Below are 20,493 nucleotides of genomic sequence, written 5' to 3'. Positions count from 1 at the left end.
AGTATTTAAATTGGCAGAGAAAGACGTAGAAAGCAGATAGAAGTGGCAGAGAGCTAAAGCTTCAGGCATTTTTTTGGTGCTTTCATAGCAGCTGACTTCACAGACAAAAGCAAACGTTAAAGACCTCTCCTGTATCACACTTCAGCAATACTTTTGCAATTAACTTTCAGTTCCAGAGGGCTGTATTCTCAGTTTTGCTCATGTAATTGAGCTGGTTAATTACTCCAGGACCTCTTCTAGTAGATTGTTTGCCTATTCATTCCTTAGCAAGGAAGGGTGTGAGGTGGCTTTGTGGACCCTGGCTATACAGAGTGAGAGAAGAAAATAGTTTGGAAGTTGTTGATATAACCACTGCCACACTTACAAAGCAATCATGAGCAAAGCAAGCACTCTGACTCCAGCACTTTGGCAGATATCTGAGAGATTTTCTTATCTGACACCTGGCAATATGAAAGGGGCTGCAGATGTGGTGATTTTGGCCAGCCCTTTTCCCAGGTCAGAAATTCCCAGGTAAATGAGCTTGGAGCCTGCTGATTTTGGCCAGTTGGGCTTGATTTTGTCCTCGAGTCCTCCCTGCTCATATGGCTTTCATTAAAGTAGGAGGACATGATACACAAAGAGTCTGCATTGCAAAGGCAGTAAGAAGGAGCAGCATTGCCTGCTCTACCATTCCTACCGATAGGAAGCACAAAGTGTAATTCAAGCAAGATGTAGTTGCCTGTGGATCCCACCGGTGTGACCTGGCCCTAAGGACAGTGAGAGCTGTCTCCCTGGATCATCCCAGCACAGCTCTCTACCTACGTATCTATCTGAGAGATTCGAGAGATCAGTCTAATCTCTCTGGAATTTAGTAGAAACATTATTTCAGTGGAATCTGTGTCTGATCCCAAAGGTATTAACAGAGAACTGAAAACCAAGAAGGGATGCATCAGTTTTGTATCGCATCTTTAGTAAGCGCATCGGTTTCTCTCTGAAAAGAAAATGCTAAAAATAGTATTTTGTTTTGCCTAGCTCAAGCTCAACTTGAAGATGTGGTGAGGCAATGTGAATGGGAGGAAATCACTAAACAACCAGACCAAGACTGTTATTTTAAGTATTGCATCAGGGATAGGGGTTATGCCAGTCACTGTGCAAAAGCAGGGACAGGAGTATTTTTTGGCCTTATGCTGTGAAGTCAGTTCAGATGAATGGGAGCTCAGAATATTTTTTTCACAACTCTACCTTTTATTACAGTGCTAGTCAGATTTATTTTTAGATTTTTTTCTCCCCAGAAACACTCAGCACTAAGATGCTGCTGAGACTTTCCTGGTGGAAAGGAGGAATTTCTTTACAGACTGCCTCTGCCTCCTAGCATCCACTCAGGAGAGGTGGCTGCTCGCCCTGAGCCACTTTTCTGATCCAGCACTCTCTCCTGCCTTACCCCTCAAGCCTCAGCCATACCCCATCGTGTCAGCTCCCCTCCTGGCAGTGCTGGACTGTGCCTGGTGAGCACGGAGAGCCAGGATTGTTCCTCCCAGCTTGGGCCATGGGAGGAAAAGGGTGCTCAGGTAGCTTCAAGCAGTACGAGCAGTGTGCGTGGTCACGTGCACCATGGAAAATCACAGCTGCAAGTGTCAGGTAGATGTGTCTAGGACTTCCACAGCAACAGGCTGTTGTTTCCTTTCCTGGGAACTTCAAACCATTCCCTTGTGTTAATTGATTCACTTCCCTTTTCAAATACATTCCCTGAGATTTTGTTTCCAGCAGGTCTTTTTTTAGCGTTTGAAATGCCACTTCAGCCACCACCTCAGCAGAGACCTCTTCACGTCTTCGTATATAGCTCACCGATTCTTCGCGGTGCGGAAAACTACAATTTAGGGTTCATGACGCCCAGTGGTGCATAGCGGGAGGAAAACGAATCGTGTTTCTGTTTAGGTAGGCAAGGCAGCTGCTGCACCATTTCCATCCTTCACTTCAAAGGCAGCTCAATAACCTCAGCACAGTCCCACTCTTTAAACCTCAGGACAATTACAGGTCAATGTTCAGAGACCATAACACCCCAGGCACGTTGCATCTTCAGATAACTCATTGTCGCTCGCTGGTGAGCCAGCCCTCAAAGGCATGCACTCCAGTCCACCTGTTTCCTAGCCTGACTCTCCCAGAGATGAGCTCTTGTTAAGGTCTCCTTGCTTATTTAAAATGAGGCCATCTGGAGCATCACCTGCCTGGGCTTGGGCTCTGCCTCACAGACAGGGATGGGGCAGAGCCGATGTGACCAGCCAGGCAGTGGCCCCTGGCAGGGCCTGAGCATCGTCTCACATGCAGCTCTCTGTGGGAACAACGCACCAGTGAAGACTTGGCAGAGCATGGGTCTGTGCTCCTGAAACACTCTGCCCTTGCCAGGGACCCCAGGGCCCACAAAAGGTTTCTTCCCCAGTGCGGAAGAAGTCTTTAATGAACACTTGTAATTGTCTCTAAATAATTACAGACAGAAACTATGGAGGACTCACAGGGCTCTGCAGAGGCTGATCCGCTTCCTTTGCTGTTCTCCACAGTGATCTCAAGGGAATGTAGAAAATTAGCCCTAATCAGACTGGAGGACACCATAAGGTTTAGAGGACACAAGGAAGCCAGACAGCCTGCAGAGTAGCCCAGGCTCCTTAATGAAGAGTTTTAATATATGGATAGAAGGGATACAGACCAGGCTGGAGATAGCCTCCCATGTTGGGTTTGTGTGATAGGCTTTTGGTAGCAAGGGAGGGACAGCCCCTGCGAGTAGCTGCTAGAAGCTTCCCCAGCTTCACACTGGAGCCACAACACCTCCTGAACGAAGGAACTAGGGCAAAAGGATTTACTGGTCCTGTTGCACAAGCAAGTCCACAGGAATGGCCATGGCCAGGCAGTAGCCAGAAAGACTTGGGATTGACAGGGGGTCAGTGGGAAAGAGGGCAGGCAATTGCCAGCGTGCATGCAGCAGCTGTTCCATCTGCCTCCACCACGTCACACCGCGGAGCCCACATCCTTAAAAGAGCTGTTGAAAGACCACGGAGAATATAAAACATGTCCAACATAATGGTGTGAAGACTGGAGGAAACCCACGGCAGGGTCAGGCAGCAGAGCTGTTGCAACTGTGGTGCTCTCTCCCAGGGAGGCCGTATTTGGTGTCAAGCGGCTCTTCGGTTCAGCCAAAGGGAAGGCACTGCAATAGCCTAGATGTGGACATGAATGCCGGATGAATTCAAAGCAGGCACCTTTTTTAGATGGTCAGCATAATTAGACCACAGAACAATTTCCTGTGAGAAGCAGCAGATCTGCATCTCTTGGTTCCTGCTGTAAAGAGGGTGTGCCTTGCTTGAGGATATGCTTCTAGCCAGGAATAAACTGGTGACGTACTTTAGTGTGTCACCAAGGTCAGTCTAGAAAGTTTCAGATCTATTCATCTGCAAATATGCAGTGTATATATGCTGTCCCACAGGTATTTTCCTCGAGACATTTTGCTCTACCGAACTACCTCAGTTTGTGTTACTTTGTCCCTGGTTGCCCAGAGAAGTTGTGGCTGCCCCATCCCTGGAAGTGTTCAAGGCCAGGTTGGATGAGGCTTTGAGCAACCTGATATAGCGGGAGGTGTCCCTGCCCATGACAGCGGGGTTGGAACTAGGTGATTTTTAAGGACCCTTCCAACCCAAACTCTTCTATTATTCTATGAAATCAGCAATTCTGCCAAATAAGCAGTTTTGCCATGTTATTGTTATCACATCAGGAGAGAGAGGAAAGGTGGCTGCAGAAATACTTAAACCCACAACGAAGTCCTAAAAACCCAGGCTTGGAAGAAGGTTGTAAGCATCTAAAGCATCCTTCATCTCAAGCTTTCCAGACCCTAACAGATTAACCCATGCAACACCCTGGAAAAGGAGGAGAGTTTTTTGCAGAGGAGAAAACTGCAGCAGAGAGTTGTTAAGTGAGGCATTAAGTAAGGCAGGAATAGAAACCACAGGTGCTGGCTCCCAGCCCTGCATTTTAATCCCTGGGCTGCACTTCTGGATGCTAGCAGCCCTCTGGGGCCAAAAAGCATGAAAAAAGAGGCACTTACAGCTTTTCCATTTTCCAGCCAGGTGACAGTGGGGACTGGAAGGCCTGTCGCTGTGCACCGCAATGTCACCACAGATCCAAAGGTGATATTTTGGGATTCAGGAGCCTTCAGGATTCTGGCAAAAACTGCAGGAGAAGACAAAGATGCTAGTTGAATGGCAATGTAAATCTGAGGCTATGCTGGTGTGGGGATGCTTCCTCCCTGACAGGTATTGAAATAAGCCACAGCCCCACGAAGAAACGCAGAGCATAGCATGGGCTTTCCAGTGAGCAACAGTCTTGGGAGAGAGACAAGGAGGAGAAAGAAAGTGATCAGTGTGGTTATGTTCTGCACCTAATAGACCACAATTTTACCTCTGGAAATATCTACACTGTCTGATTTTGACACCTCAGAGGAAGTAGTGTGCAAAAAAACAAGGTCAAAATGATCAGTAGCATACAGATGGTACAGCTTACAGCAGATACACGACAAGTTACCATGCTGCCCTGCCAAGGGTGACCTCATGCAAAACTTGTTCAAAACCATCAAGGAGGACTACCAACACAGTCGCATACTGTGAAGGTTAAGGGTCAGATGAGCTCCTCAGTGTGATCGCAGTGATTAGGACTTACCATGGTGAGCCACAAACCGCAGCATTTTCCATGCTGCAACAACCTGCTCTAAGGGGAGAGAGTCTAACACTAAGTTATAGGGGAAGGGCCAGCAAAGACTTGGGGAAGCTGAGATTGAAGGGGAAAATAGGTTTTTAAATTACTTTTCATCCCTACTGCTCTTGCTTCTTTTGTGGCGATACGATTACTGAGCAGTTTGAAGATAAGCAAGACAAGTGCCTCCCTGCCCTGAGAAATTATAAATTTTTTTTTGTGAAAAGAACTGAAGTATTTTTCGTTGGAAACTCATTTCAATCCAGAAACACAACTCTGATGGCCTTCACAAGCTGTATTTCAGCTGCTGTACTTGGACCACATAAAGGAAAGCAGAGAAGAGAGACCTTCCCATGCGGAACATTTGAGTTTTGACCCAAAATTTTAATGGAGATGCCTGAAGGTCTGTGCAGAAGCAAGCTGAATAGCTCTGTGCCATATCTTACTCCAATTTCTCATGCTTAGTGAGTAATGCTCACTCTCTGCCTTCTGGGCTGCACAGCAATGACTAAAAGTCTCCATTAGAAATTTTAGTAAGTGGGGAAGTTTCTCTCAGTGTTCTTAGAGAAGCCTGATATCTTGTTTGCCACTTGGCTATCTGTATGGTTCTCCTTACCAACATATCTGACCATACCACAGTCCCCTGTGTCTCTGTTTGCTCAAGGCACCTCTTGGCACTGGCCCCTGGTTGCTCCCAGATGGAGACCTCTGATGCAGACTAATGAGGGTCCCTTCAGAAACTGAACATCTGTCCCTGCCATTTGGGGTGGGAAGGCTTTATCTGCAAAATTTCAGTTGGAATAAAAAAAGTATATGCTTTCCACATAGTCCTGGTCTGAGATTTGTGCTAACAAAGAGCCTAAAACAGCTTTTGCTTGTGGAAAGGCAACACTAGGAGTACATTTCAGCGTAAAAACGTTTTCATGTTAGGAGCACAGCCGTTCAATAGGCTTCTGGGCAGAGATTTCTAGGAAAATTAAATTTAATGTCAATGAAGCGAAAAAGGTGGGGGGATACATATTATAATCAGCTTCTTAATTCCTCCACGGTCTCCAAGCAATCCTTCGCTGTCGATGCTCAGTGCCACTTGCTTAAAATCAAAGCTGAGCAGCACTGGGGCTGCTGCCTCCCCCCTGTCCCCCAGCAAGGCAGCAGGTATGAAGCTCCACCGCTAACGAGGAAAGCTGAAGTTGCTGGCCAGGGACTTTCCTGATGAATAATAAGAGAAATGAAACCTTTGCCTGAAGTTTCACTTCAGGCCATTAACAACAGATGGTTACGAATTCAGCACGGAGTGGCCCAGGCCAAGCTCATAATTACTTTTATACTTCATTTGGAGAAATACTAAACTTTTGGGTCTGTCCCCTGGCAGCAGTTACATGCACATGGCTCCTGCTGAAGCCAACACGTTAGCTCCCAGAGCCAGAATACAGCCCTCAGTGCTTTTCTCATGCTGCTGTTGGTTTCTCAGTGTGTTGCTGGGACCCTGCCCACCTGACGGCTCTCCTGCTTGGATCCTGCCCGGCTTAATTGCGTGATTTGTCATCAAAATGACAAATTAAGAGCACCCTGTTAGCCAGTGCCAGACACAGGTACACATGCCCTCCTCTGTACCGACTGCTCTCCCAAAATCAGCAAGGATCCTCCAGCTAAAAGAAAAGAAGGCATGCTTCAGAAATAATGGCAGTTGCACAGGCAGGGAGCAAAGCCACGGCAAGCACGGCGGCTGGCCTGGTTTACACACGGCACCTGTGGGGAGGCCAGAAAGCTGCATCCCACTCCCCAGGGTTCCCTAGCCAGTACCGGTCACGCCACTTGCTGTAGTAGCCCAGCGCGCTGCCCGACGTGAATGCTTGTCCGTCAGCTTAGGGAAAGCAAAGGGTCATGCAGCTCAAGCCTAGAACGCCAAGTACACAGATAAAAAATCCAGCCACAGCTGCTAAGCATTCATATGTTTCTCATGGAAAGTACTGCAGGTGTATTATCTAGCACAAGGAGGGACGGCTCAATAGAAGTGAGCCTACAAGGAAATAAGCCGATTCCCAAAGTGTGCAAGAATAGAAGCGCCTGCTACTCCTAGTGCCACTCTGTGCCTTTTCAGGACTTTCAAAATTGGTGTTATGGATTTAATACTTTAACATTTCAAGTACTTACATTTGCATGCTTTTCAAAAGTATTTTACTTAAAGTTTGGCTATTTAACTTAAGTACTTAGCTCTAGACACTGTGAATGGAATAACCTAGGGTTTTTTACATTGTTTTATGTTTAAGTGAGAAATTCCCTGAGACAAGGGCTGGACTCTTCAGCTCCTGATGGGCTTTGGAGCGCTGCTGTTTGGCACACCCAGGACACACTTTCCAAGGGGCTCTTTATCACTTTGGGAAACAGTAGTTAAAAAAAAACATCATTGGCTATTTCTCAGCTCCATCATCTATGGGCAGATGATTGACACGCTGCCATTGCTGGTGGACTCGGGTGCTGTGGGAAAGCCAGGATGGGTTGTATGAGAGCAGTCAGTGTCACCTTCCACAAGTGCAAAAGGGGGCAAGACCACCAGGATGAGCTCGAGGCTCACCTTGGCAACTACATCAGAAAGGAAATCTGTCCGGTAGCTAAATGGAGGAACCTAGCCCCCAAAATGATGATTTCCACCCCCCCACCACCACCCCCACCACCACCTCCCCACACCCCGTATTACATGAGGAAAGGAAAGAGGCAAAGGCAAGGAAGAAATGGTGACCCTGACAGCGCCAGCCTAAGCAACTGATGGGGAGAAGTGGGTGAAAGGTAGGAGAAGGAAGGAACAGGAAACAGCAATAAATGTTTGTAAAATTCACATTATTTGCTGGGCGTAGGACATGGGTTTGTTTTCATTTTACCTCGGGGTGAATATTGCCAACAATCAGGTGATTTTCAACACCTCTGTTACTCACCCTCCCTTTCCAAATCCTCCCAGAAGTGGATTTTGCCAGGACTTTTGCCTCTTTAGCTACATCACTCTAAGGTTAACAGCATTCACGTCAAGACTCCCCAGGCTCTCAGTATGGGATTTACCCAAAGGCATGCCAGAAAGCAGTTAGGGAAAGTGGGTGAAGAGGGCTTCATTTATTTATTTATTTAAGTGGAAAATAAAACAGAGGATCTGGAAATAAAATCCGGCAAGCTAACAGCCAAGCCAGCACTTTAAGTTTCACTCCCAAGCCCCCTTAATAAATATCCTTTCTTTTACAGCCCTGCTAAATGATGTGCTGTGCACTGCCGGGCTTGCTAGGAGGTATCTGCACCGCGGCCAGCTGCTCTCGTTTCTGAGAATTAGGTAACATCATCCAGTCCAAACAGTAGGGCTTTAACTCAGTCACGAAATTTCTATACTATAAAAAGACTAAAGCAGGGTCCGGTCCCCCCAGCCCCTGGTTTGAACGGCTAACTCTTTCCAGGTGACTTTGTTTTCTCATCACCTTTGACTGAGCTGTGTTTCATTTCCAGGGTTTGGGGCCCGATCCTGCAGCCCTGGCAGATGCCTGCCCCCTGACTGGGTAAGGACTGTTTTTTTGTGGAATCAGGCTAGATTGGGCCACTCGTATCCAGACAGCAGCCTGGGTGGCCTGGGACCATGCTGCTGCTTTTGGGAAAGGACAAAGCAATGCCCAGAGCTCACGGGAAACCCTCATGCTTACAGTCCCGCTGCAGGAGGATGCCCCTTTTAGTCAGGGTTTCATAAGTCTTAATGCTGGCTTTAACACACCAGGCCCAGTCAACCACTGGTTTTGGGATGTGAGATGGGTTTTTCTTCCAGAGCTTCCACGGGCTTGGTGAACCTCAACCTTCAGAGAATACAAGCAACATTTGCCAGCATACATGAATTAATCCAGCCCATCAACATCCACGTGTGTTCATTTCCAAGAGCTTCTTGCTAGTCCTGACATAATGTAAAGCACACCTGATAGACCAAACCAAGATAAGACCACCGAGAGCTAAACTTGTGTTAGTAACCAGCTGGTGAAAATGGGTGCACACTCCCTTCCCACCACACTCTGAGCCTGACCTAACACGTGAGCCAGACCTGGAGTGTCTATACTGCCAGATGTGATACCTCAACCTGCTCCACTTTCCCCCATTGTTCTCCTTTTATAATGAAAAATGACCTTTCAGGTGATTACGACCAGGTCTTACACTGAAAATTTTTTCCAGCTAAGCTGCAAAACACAGTGGGTAAAGGCAACTCCTGTGTACAGAAAGCATTTTCCTCTGGTACAGCCAGTGCTCTGTTGAGAACCAATGTGTCTAAGTTGCTGGGGGAATTGGTAAGCTACACATCATCTCGGAAACTTTCCTGATATAAATACCCTGGCACAGCCTTTGCGCTGCCTACTGTTCATATGCAAGTACTTAGGAACTAAACTGCAAGCATTTTTTTGTTCACATTCGCCAATGTTCCCATAGCTCTTTCATACCTGAAGCGTGACAGATTGAAACGACTCCTTCTCTACAGAGGAGTTCTCTGGGCTTGGACTTTGCTTCCTAATCCGTAAAAAATCATTTATGCTTGCCACCTATATGCTCTGAAGAACCAGAAACTTGTGCCAATGTGTTTGCAGTCTTTTGCCAGTGAGAAGTTCAGTCGTCTAAATCCCCATTCAGATTCATTCATTTGACATCCATTCACTCTTCCCAACAAGTCCAAACCAGACAGCCAAGGAGAGGTAACAAACAGAGGGGCTACCATTTCCTTCCCACTGGTGAGAGATGAGGGAAGGTCTGACAAATACGTTTATAACCACATAGAAAGCCACAGCATTTGTGTTTTACGACATTTCAAACTAATTGTTGTAAAATCCCAACAATTCTTGAAATACCAGGGCTGAGAACAGGCTGCACATCATGCTTGCGGATCAGCGGTTGCAGCGACAGCCATGCCGAGCTGCGTACAGCAGCTAATCACATGCCAAGAGCCAGGGCTGAACAAGCGAGGCACAGTCTTCGCAGCTGACACGACGGGACTGAATCCCAGCTCAGAGAACAAACAAATTCTTCAGTAAGCACAGTCAGCAACTCCTCTCGCAGCGGTAGCGATGCACTCACCACATGCCTCCGTATGGGAATGGCTCACGTAGCTTTGCCACTGCTTAAGGCGTGCTGCCACCCTCTCACCCCCTTCCAAAACTGCTGGGTTAATAATTAAACCCGGAGATAACTGCAAGGTCAGTTTTGCTTTGATCTCTGTGTATCTCTTATCGAAACTGCAATATTTGTCTTCTTGCAAGCCTACCAAGTAATCACAAAGAGGAGCAAAATGCCACAGGCAAAGCTGATATGAGACACTTCCACTTATCTCTATCAAATTGCTTACCTATTTTTATTTAATCCCTATCCAAACACGCTTATTGCCAGAGAACTTCATGTATACAGATTATCAAAAGAAAAAGAATGTACAACTACAGTAGGAAATGCGCAACACCACTGTACTATTTCTCATGGAACAGCACTACTAGGTGTGGTCCCCAGAAGACCAAGCTGCAGAAGCACTGTAAGCAAGTAAACTTCATCATCCACCAGCTCCTCACCTGGTTATCATGGTAATCTGGGAGGAGAACTCTCCAATGCATTTGAAATAGCAGGATTTTGTACAAAATCTCAACATCTCCAAGCTCTTCTGGCTCCTGATACATGATTTGGGACATTTGGGCCTTGCAGTAGTTCTAACATCTCATACAGCACAGGCCAACCAGCACAGCAATACGTAGACACTCAACCTGGAGCCTGAGGCTGTGAGATGGATGGCAGGGACAATTCAAGATCTATGTGGAAGGGAAATGGAGGAAACCACATCATCTCCATCCTGAAGCATATGCCTTCAGATTCTAAGCTCTGGTGTCTAATATCAAAGCAAGTTTTGCTTAGCAAGGCAATGACTTTTCAAGGTAACCTTATTCTAGGGTGAGCTCCAAGATTTATGGATGGTAGGACAATTTGCATCAGCAGAAGGACTCATATAATGATAAATGCACCAGCCAGCACAGGAACTTCTTAGCTATGAAAGACTGCATCTCATGTAGATGTCTCCGGAATCCTAAAAGCAGACCCTGCAAATATTCAAAGCTATAATAACCAGGAGTAAAATGTAAATAGATAGCTTATATCCTGTGTAACTATATGAAACCTGTCCTGTACAAGTGCTCATTTCTATATACAGAGCAAACACTAGATTCAAGGACAAGCGAGGATAACGTGTTCAAATTACTTCCCAAGGAAATGAACAAGGAAATTCTTTTCATGACAGTACTGGTCCTATATGTGTTTGGTTTCTTTGAAGGAAAGACCCTTCTAAACCTCCCCATGCTCTGACTTTTCTACAGTACAGAGACACACCGCATTCCATTTAACTCTGCTATCACCCATTACTGCATGTGAAACCAGAAAAGAAGTTCCCAATCTCCTGAGTCAAAGAGGAACTGTCTCGCTTGCTCCAGTCATGATCATGACCCATCATGACCACTGCCAAGGCTGCCAGTCTGCCTGTGTGTGCTAAAATCTTCACAGCTGCACACAAGTCTCCCTCTCTCCCACCCTCAGGAATTATAGGAATCACTGGGATACCCAAAACTGAGATAAGCCCTGCAGCATCCTGACATCTGGGCTCCACCAGTGAGTAACAGCACTGCCATAAATTTAATTGCATGCCATGTGAAAAGTACTTCCTTTCATCTATTTTAAAGTGCTGCTAGCAGTAGCTGCTAGGATGTTCCTCCTTTTGGCATGAGAACAAGCAGCCTATTCCTTGCTCACCTTACCCACCATGTGTGTTTGGTTTTCAATGCTGAAAACTCTGCTAGTCCCTCCTAACACAGACATTCATCTTCATTCCCTGTTCTAAACTCCTACTTTCAGACACTCTTTTTGGGAGGGGCTGCCTGAGGCTACATTAAATTTCAGAGAAGTGAAGGGACCATTCTTATAGAGAGCAGCACAATACCAAATACTTTGTGTTCTGTGGTATAGGTACACACACCCTAGAAATACTGTGTGACACTAGAACTGGCATTAGTGCTAGAAGCAAAATCTAAAGTTGTACAGTTTGGAAGAGTCAGTCACTGTGGAAAATACAAGCAGGGCTTTCACCTCTACTAAGACTATCTGAATGAGAAAGATGGAAGGAGGTCCTTGGAAGACAGAAGGCATCAGCCTCAGAAAAATGATATTGGTCCACAGACAAGTTATCAAAACTGGACTTTTAAAACGATTCTATAAAATTTCCAGGTTGCCTTCAAAACCCTTCTTTCTGTATCTTCAGCCCCAGCTCTACCTTGATTTTCATCATGAAAAGGCAGTCACTTCAGGATGGTTGTCTCAGTTCACTCTGACCCTCTTTATCTGACAGCCATGGATATTTTCTGTCCTCGACTCTCTTCTTCTTGTTGTGCAGGAAGCACATGCTTCCTAGATTCCCAACGCAGTTTACAAGCCAGAGGGATTTTGTCCGCAATATCTATTTCTTTTATTTTAAAACCACAATTCTTGTAATGATGTGAGAAATTCATATATATATTTCAGTGCTTATATTTTTTAAGTGCTTTTCCAAATTCTTTGTTAGGGGAAAGAGATTTTTGCAAAAGGAAATAGCAGGCTTAAATGCCCATTAAGGAAAAATTGCTTGTATATGCCTGTGATAGTTTGATGTGTGGGGGGGTGTTCTGGTGGCAGGGGAGGGGATTTGCTCCCTGTGCCACCAGATCTGAGTCCCATCCCCCCCCCAGGGGAGGTTGAGCCAAGGCGGCGCCTCTGCGAATTGCCCTATTTAAGTTGGGACAAAGGGGCGGGAAAGGGGCTTTTTGCTCAGGAGCAAGGAGAGAGCAGGAGGGCTCTGCCCTCGCTCCCGGCTCCCGGCCGAGCGGCCGCTCGGGCCCGGGCCGGCGCCATGTGCTCAAGATGGCACCGGGGGAGCCGCATGGGGGACTCGGTAAGCGCCCCACTCCCGGGGTGCCCGCCGGGCCGAGCTCCCCTAGAGAGGATTAATATCTAAGAGAAGACAACCACAACGACCGGGTCAGCAAAGATGAAGCAGGAGGAGGTGTACTGGAGCTGAGGCTTCCCTTGCAAATCGGTGTGAGATGGCAGGCGGCCCCCCTGCAGCCAGGGTGTACTCGGCGGAGCAGCGACCCACTCGTGGCCTGTGGAGAAACCCACGTCGGGAAGGAGATGCCTGAGCCCAGGAGAGGTCGTGGAGCAGGGGATGCGCGACCAGGTACTGTTGATAATGGGGCATGGAATGCACGACGAGGTCGTGGAGGCATCTGGAGACCGTGAGACGACCCACGCCGACGCGAGTGGCAGCAGCTCCCTAAGAGGCCGAGACTGGTAAAGCCCGAACTGGTGCGATCCATGGGGAGGATTGCAATCCTGCGGGCAGGACTTACTTTGGAAAAGTTTGGGGACTTTTTCTTTGTGAGTAGGGGATCCACCGAAGCAAGGGAAAAATGGTGTAAAGACTCCTTCTCTCCTTTAAGAAAGGAGCGGCAGTGAACAACATGGATGAACTGACCTGTACTCCCCCATTCCCTGTCTCCCTGCGCCGCTGGGGGGAAGACAGAGCCAGGAACGAAAGGAAAATAGGGGGTGGGGAGGTGTTGTTTTAAGATCGGGCCTTGTTTTCTCTTTCTCCTCTCAAGTAACCGGTTTCGTTCCCTTTTGTCTTTTGTTTAGTAACTGTTAATAAATTGTTTTTGTTTTTATGAAGAAAGCCTGAGTCATGTTTTGCCCGAGACCATGGTTGGTGGGTGCTCCCTTTTCGGTTCTTGTCTCGACCCTCAGTCCAAAAACCACGACAATGCCTTGTCAGGAACCGCATGCTCCCAGGAGGCACCCCATGCAGCTCCTCAGTGCAGGAGGCCACCCCGTGACAAGGACTCAAAGGCAGCTTGAACCTCATGCCTGTGTCACAGCAGAGCAAGCTTCAGGAATAAACTGAATAGCCGACGCTTGTTTATTCATTTGCTGAAGGTCTGGGGCTGTTTTCTTTCTCCTGCGGCTTGCCCAGTTACACTGTAATTAGGACTACGGTCATATCTGCAACATCTGAGAACCTCGGGATGACTATGGTGAATGCAGTAGGTAGGAGGAGATTTAATGAGATATTCTGGGCTTTCAGTTACGCCCATGCCGCTGCGCTGAAGCCGGTCAATTACTCTGGTGTAATTACAGGCAAGCTCGGTACTATTTTCTTTCCCTGTAATGCTCCCTCCCCGCGAAGCCGTTGCGATTTTTAACAGCAGCTGCTGTGTTCAGCATTGACTGCCATCAGCCACTGCCTGCAGGTATGCACAGCAGCATCACCGTGGGCAGGGTTTCTGCCCCTGCTCACAGAGGAGCCAAACACTCTCTGCAGCATTGGTATCAAAATTTCCCTGAGGAAATTTTGCCCAGCACTTGAGTGCAAAACTGCAAACTTCCTGTCAGTCTGCTATTTGGCAATCCATCTCACTCAAAACATCCTCCCTCAGAAGAGGGCACAGATAAAAATCCAGATTTCACGTCAACAGCTGATCTATGGACAAGGCGGCAAGAGTCAGGGTAACACTGCGGACTGGCTGCCTCGGTGGTCTCTTAGTACCTCCCCTTCCTACTTTGCCTATACCAAGTACAGAAGCGTTGACACAAACTGCAGAAAACTTTCTGGATGGCACATCTGGAGTCAGTTTTCATTTGAAACAGGGCCTATCTCTGGAATGTGGTCCATCCAATTGATAGATTAGCTGGACTAAATATATACTTTCATTCTTGTTACTTGAGTTATGTTGTAACTTTCTTGTCTTTTGATTTATCTGTGATGAAAATTTGTCCCGAGACTACATAAGAGGTCCACAAAACAGCTGAAGGAAGATAGTGCTTTACACTTTGAGGGCACAGTCTATCAACTAAATAGCTAAGGCATGGCTTTCTATTGTCATCTAGTCTGCTGTCCACTCACTGCCTCCAACAATTAGACAAAATGATTAAAAAAAAAAATAACTACACCAAAATCTAGACTGAATCTATCCATGTCCTGCAGATCCTTCCCTCTGAAGGAATGATTCTCCAAGGAAGACCTTCCTATTTTAAGGCTAAGGCAGTCCTCACAAGTGGCTTACAGGGGAACATTCTTGTGGCCTGTGGCAGGGTATTATTTTAGTAGCTAGTAATAAGCAACAAACTGTGGGCAGGAGAAGACTTCTATCTACCGGGGCTGGAATGCAAAAACAAATAACGTCTAAGTCAGGGGAGCGTGAGGACCATTACTCCTACCCTTGTTTTGATTCGTTTGCTTCGTGTGCTGTCCCATAGTAGCACAGGAGGAAATGGAGCCAGAACACTTCAACAGAGAGATGAATGAAACTGCCTGTGTACAGGATCAGTAGTCCTCAACCAATGCCCCCATTCAGACAATTGGAAACTCCAATTTGATCCAAAAATGTTATTAAATCCATGGAGAATACAGTTAGTTTCTTGATGAGTATGCTGCATCTTCCAGCACTTGTCCCAGCTAATTTGTTTTTTTGTTTCCTGACAGATTTATGATTTCTAATTTACAGACATGCCTTCATACAGCAATAACTTGAAAACTAAACCTTATCTCACAGTATACCCCAAAACTCCTGAATTCCACAACTCTCTGGTGCCACAGGCTGGAGATTGAGCTCAACTTCACGTAAATCACAAGATGGAGGTGCATCTAACTCAGTACACAACCAACAGGACCGTCTGTGTTCTCTGACCTTTTACATTACAGTCCATATATTTATGGCCTTTTTCTTTCTTATTCAACAATAAAAATGCATCACTGGGCAAACTAGGAACATCAGATGTTTCACTAGCTAGGTGCAACACCTAGAAAGGCACAACAGGAAGGTTGTTCTTCATCTTCGGAGGAAGACAAGGCGAAATGGGTTTAAGTTGAAGGAGAACAGATTTAGATTAGATCTTAAGAAGAAATTCTTCAGTACGAGGGTGGTAAGATTTTGGAATAAATTGCCCAGAGAAGTTGTGGATGCCCCCTCTCTGGAGGTGTTCAAGGCCAGGTTGGACGGAGCCTTGAGTAGCCTGGTCTAGTTGAGAAGCATCCCTGCCCATGACAGGGAGGTTGGATTAGATGATCTCCGAGGTCCCTTCCAGCCTATGCCATTCTATGATTCTATGATTCTATGAATTCTGCTCACAAAGTCCCAGTATGCAAGGCTAAAAAGCAGGAGACAATTCAGTCTTCCTACAGCAGAGGACCTCCACACACGTGCTTCTGTTGGAACAGAAGAACATCTCTCAGAAGAATACTCTACCTTCAGTTGTGTTAGTGTCCAATCCACCACAATCTTTCGTACATTTTAATGGCATTAACTCCATTCATTTTCAGAAAATGCCCTTGCCATAGTTAAAGCTATAAATTAGGCTAATAAAGAAACATATGGCTTATAGCTTTATGCCTCATCTATAAACAGATGTAACTTCTAAACTGTGAGCAATTATTCACAGACAACTTTTACATTTCTTCTGTGACTTTTTTGTTTGGAAGAATGAAGAACATATAGGACAGGAGCCCATTCTACCAGTTCATGAAGTGGCGCTTTCCTTCCCCAAGGAAAGAAGGAAACATTCTCCAAAACAGAGTGAAAAACTCTGCCAGAACACAGAGCCCAGGTCAGGCAATCAAGCTCGTAAGTTGTCACAAAATTCTGTCACAAGTATTGATTTACTGATGTTTTGCAATAGGTGCTTCTTACTTGATTCAGAAATTGTATATACTTTTAATATTGGTTATAAGCACCACATCTGAAAAAGATAGTGAGAGATTAGAGCAAAACCATTCAGTGGAATTTACTTCGCACATGGAGGAAAAAAAAAAAAGCCTACCAGGCAGCTTCTCTCTGTGTCTGAGTGACGAGCATACTCATAATAGGAAAACAGCCATACCCCTTATCAGGCAAGAGCCCATGAATTTAAATTTATTCTTTCAGTGTCATACAATTCATATATAATGGGTACGAAGAATATCATTGTCACACATGTCAAGCCATGGAGACTGCAGAGGGTGTACAGTTTTAGGCAGCAGGCCCAGAAGTTGAACTTGATGAGCCTTTGCATAGCTTTACTGAACTGGTCCTATTAATGGACTGGATCAATGTCACTGCAAATAGCAACAAAGACCAAAATTCCTCCTGTTCTACAGCCTATGTTAAATAAATGGCTGTCCAACGCATGAAGCAAAAAACAGATGAATGCCTCACTAATGCTGCCTATCATGCAAACCGTACAGATTTCAAATGCTTAGATAAGGGCCAAGAAATGCGTTCTTGATACAGCCTAAAAGTCTATGCCTTCCTCTCAGTTTTCACTGACATCAACTGAAGTTTCTTCACTTGAGGACAACTCTCGACATTACTGAAGGCAATATTTATTTTCTGAGGAGTGATCTTCAAGTAAAACTGGATGAAACATCTTAGCCATCTCAGCCAACATTTTGTCAATAAACTTCAGTTTTCAAATATTTGTGTGAACTACAGATCATGTAAGGAAGTAAATGCTTCTACTCTACTGTAGTCCTGAATCTCAAATTCATCCAGCAGCCTTTCAGCCACAGATTCACTCTGGACATCAGTGCAGCAATCAACAGGAAATTTGTATAAATCCTTTGGCAAAGTATTGCTTCACTAGGTATATAAACGCTCTTTTCTTCTAGGGTTAGCAGAAACGTTCATTACCAAAACTGATAATGTAGCTGTTACACAACTAGTTAGCAAAATGCTTAAGATGATAGAAAAATAATACAAAACTGCAGGTCAGAAATAATGCCTACAGGAAATTAAAAACACATTTCTTGGCAAACAGCCAAGATTATAATATTGTTCCTTTAAATCAATGCACATGTTACCTCCTGCAGCCATCTCTGGACGTACGCGAGCAACAGGAAGTCATCTTTACACACTAGTTTTAAGAGAACCAGCAAACTGATCATTGCTCGTTTGTTTTGCTTTGCAGAGCAGAGTGGAGAAGGTTTGTTTCTGCCTATTGTACTTCTGCCTCATGGCAGTACTTCCACTAGTCCTTTTTTCCGTAATTTGTGTGACCTTTAACTAATTTGACAAAGGAACCAAAAGGGGGAAAGCCAACTCAGTACACCATGCAATTTCCATGCAGGAAACCAGCACACTGGTGGAAGACCACTTAACAGTGACCCCAGGACATGTCAGAAAGAACCAATTCTGCTCCTCTGAGGTGTCCCCTCAGAGCTAAATCAGAAGCATGTGTCATTTTATTGCTATGGGACACAACAAGATTGTAAAAATAGTGTGCAACCCTCCTTCAGCAGGAGAGCTGCCTACATTACATGGTCACTCACTTGGCTCTCTAGGCCAATGCTTGTCTCGTGTCCATTCCCTGTCCCTCACCTCCTGTGCCTGCACTCCGGTGTCAAATCAACAGGGAGCCCCACGCTCTGCTTCTCTTCCTAACACCCTCCAGGCACTCCGGCCAGCCTTTTGGTGAGGGGAGTGCTGTCCATGGGCTCAGCACAGTTCCCAATGAAGATCCCAGCTCTTCTCACAGACCCAGCAGCCAGGTTCATTGTGATCACGTTTCCACCCCTAATTGCTTATGCCTTTTAAGGAGAGAATCTGTTTCACCATCACTTGTTCAAATTCATGTGGATCTGCCCCAAACTTGAGGAAAAACACAGTCCAAAAGGATAGGCTTTTTTCAACTCTTTTAATTAAAATTCTGACCCAGTTCTGGACATTAAAGCTTATTAACTGATTAGAGTTAACTAGTTCGTCACCTGAACTCTGGTGCCTGAAATGTGCCCTAGAAGAGGAAGCAGGCTGTGCTGGCTAGGAACCGGTCCGTGCAGGGAGCAGCACCCAGAGAATCCTTATCTCCTTCCCCCCAATTCACTGACAAAAATCAGGAACAGTTGAAAAATCAGTTCCACTAAGAATGACCTCAGCTGCTTTCTTTCTCCTGACAAGAGCTGCATCTGAATATTCATCCAAAATTGTGGCTCAAATTAATTCAACTTGGCTTTAAAAATAATAAAGTTTAAAAATGTTAAAGCTGTACTTTAAAAGTGATAAATAGAGGCCAGCATTATAAATGTTGAGGAAAGTTGACAAGGAACAGAGAAAAAATATTTGGAAAATCAAAATAGCAGCTTTTTTCAAACTGTTTTACCCTGAACCACTGAAACCAGTCAAGAAGTAAGACTGTAAGGCCCGTCAGCGGTGTAAAAGCTTGGGCCAAGATTATCATCAGTTTGAATGAACAGATCCAGAGTAGACAATTTTATGTATTTGAGACTTGCTGTAGTTTCTGGGCCCAGTTCCTGCAAGTTATTAAAGCATGTGCCTGACCTTACATGCATTAAGGATCCTGACTGAATGTAGGAAGCAGAGGGTCAATTTTTCAAGAATTTAGACACATTTCAAGAATTTAAACTCTGCGCTTTGAACAATGCCTGAAACTAATTGCAGAACTAACACAGAACCTATTCAAATGGAAGCTCACAACAGAAAATTAGAAACCTCTTTCAGAAATCAAGATCTGCCTGATCTAGATTTAGCTAGATGTAAATATTTGCACTGCTCTTTGAATGGGCATTTGCTTCAGGATTAAATATTCATGGTTAACCAGGCATGCTTAGCCATTTTATTTTGATATTAAGCCACACTATGCAGGATGGTAACTCCAGCGAATGGTAGCACCAGGATTTGTATGTTGTAGTGTTATTACAGAGAAGCAACAAACAACGTATTTTAATAAGTTTTCTGAACATAGAGAATGATGAAAGCAGCAAAGGGGGCAGGAGAGGTAGGAGGGGAAGGATACTGAAAATAATTATAAAAGAGGTGCATGAGGGGAATGCATGTGTATGCGCGTGCCTGCGTGCATGCATAGGTATGTGCATATGTAAGTATGCTAAATATCCATGAAAATTGATCTAAAATACTAGGAAGGAAAGAGATCTGTATACACAGCAAGCTGCAGTCAGGATTATTACCTTTGGATTTTGGAAGCCAAAAAAGTAAAACAAACATGCATCAGTCTTGTTCGGGTGGCAGCCTGAAATGAGGTATATTATATGCATGCCCTAAACCAAGGCGAGCCTGCAGAACAGCATTGCTTTGTTCACCCAACACATGAATGGAACATGAGGGGATAGTTTGTGTGGGAGCACTGAGCTCCCATTGATTAATTAAGAACTAATTTTCCTCATTTTAGAAAGAGCACACACAGGCTCTCCTTTGCAAGTAGGATACTTGTGGAATATTTTTCCACTCCTTGAATTTATTTGCAGCTGTATAATTCTGGAGACAGCGACAAAACAAGATATCAACCTTAGCAGCCTGGATTTTGGGGTGGTTCCAGCCCTCTTTTAGATTCCCTAACTGGCTCTGATAGATCCGGAGCAATAAAATCCCAGTGCCTGAGGCCCTGCAGTATGGAAGGGAGGACTGTATTCATGCCACCGACTATTTGCCATTCACAGAAAATTCTTGACAAGCCTTGGCCTCTGTCTCAATGCTGGGGCCAAACCAAAACCCAGGACTCAAGCTGTTCACAGCCAGATTCAAGTGTCTTCAGCTTGCTCGATTGCTTTTAGCTTGGGAGAAGTACAGCTTTGAATCTAGATTAGGAATAGCTGCCTTCCTGTATTAAAACTATTTAAGGAATTTCTGACATGCTTGAACTATGTATGTGTAAATATTAAAAAAAAAAAAGAGAAAAAATTAAGAACAGAAAAGATGAATGCATTTTTTAGGG

General features: G+C 45.3%; 1 protein-coding gene across 4 annotated transcripts in view; it reads right to left on the bottom strand.

Moving 5' to 3' along the window:
* MUSK (muscle associated receptor tyrosine kinase) overlaps nucleotides 1–20,493 on the bottom strand; it is a 58,012-nt gene that overhangs the window by 24,875 nt on the left and 12,644 nt on the right. For 3 of the 4 annotated variants that reach the window (XM_086629466.1, XM_086629467.1, XM_086629469.1), the window contains exon 6: nucleotides 4,070–4,194. In XM_086629466.1, the coding sequence (XP_086485592.1) occupies nucleotides 4,070–4,194 (125 nt within the window). Of the gene's footprint in view, nucleotides 1–4,069; nucleotides 4,195–11,033; nucleotides 11,064–20,493 lie in introns of all 4 variants that reach the window. The other variant, XM_086629468.1, reaches the window with a different exon arrangement.

This window comes from Tauraco erythrolophus, chromosome Z (genome assembly GCF_009769465.1).
Source record: "Tauraco erythrolophus isolate bTauEry1 chromosome Z, bTauEry1.pri, whole genome shotgun sequence".
Classification (NCBI taxonomy): domain Eukaryota; kingdom Metazoa; phylum Chordata; class Aves; order Musophagiformes; family Musophagidae; genus Tauraco; species Tauraco erythrolophus.
The sequence above is the reverse complement of the archived record's forward strand: the minus strand, read 5'-3'. Positions and strand labels throughout refer to the sequence as shown.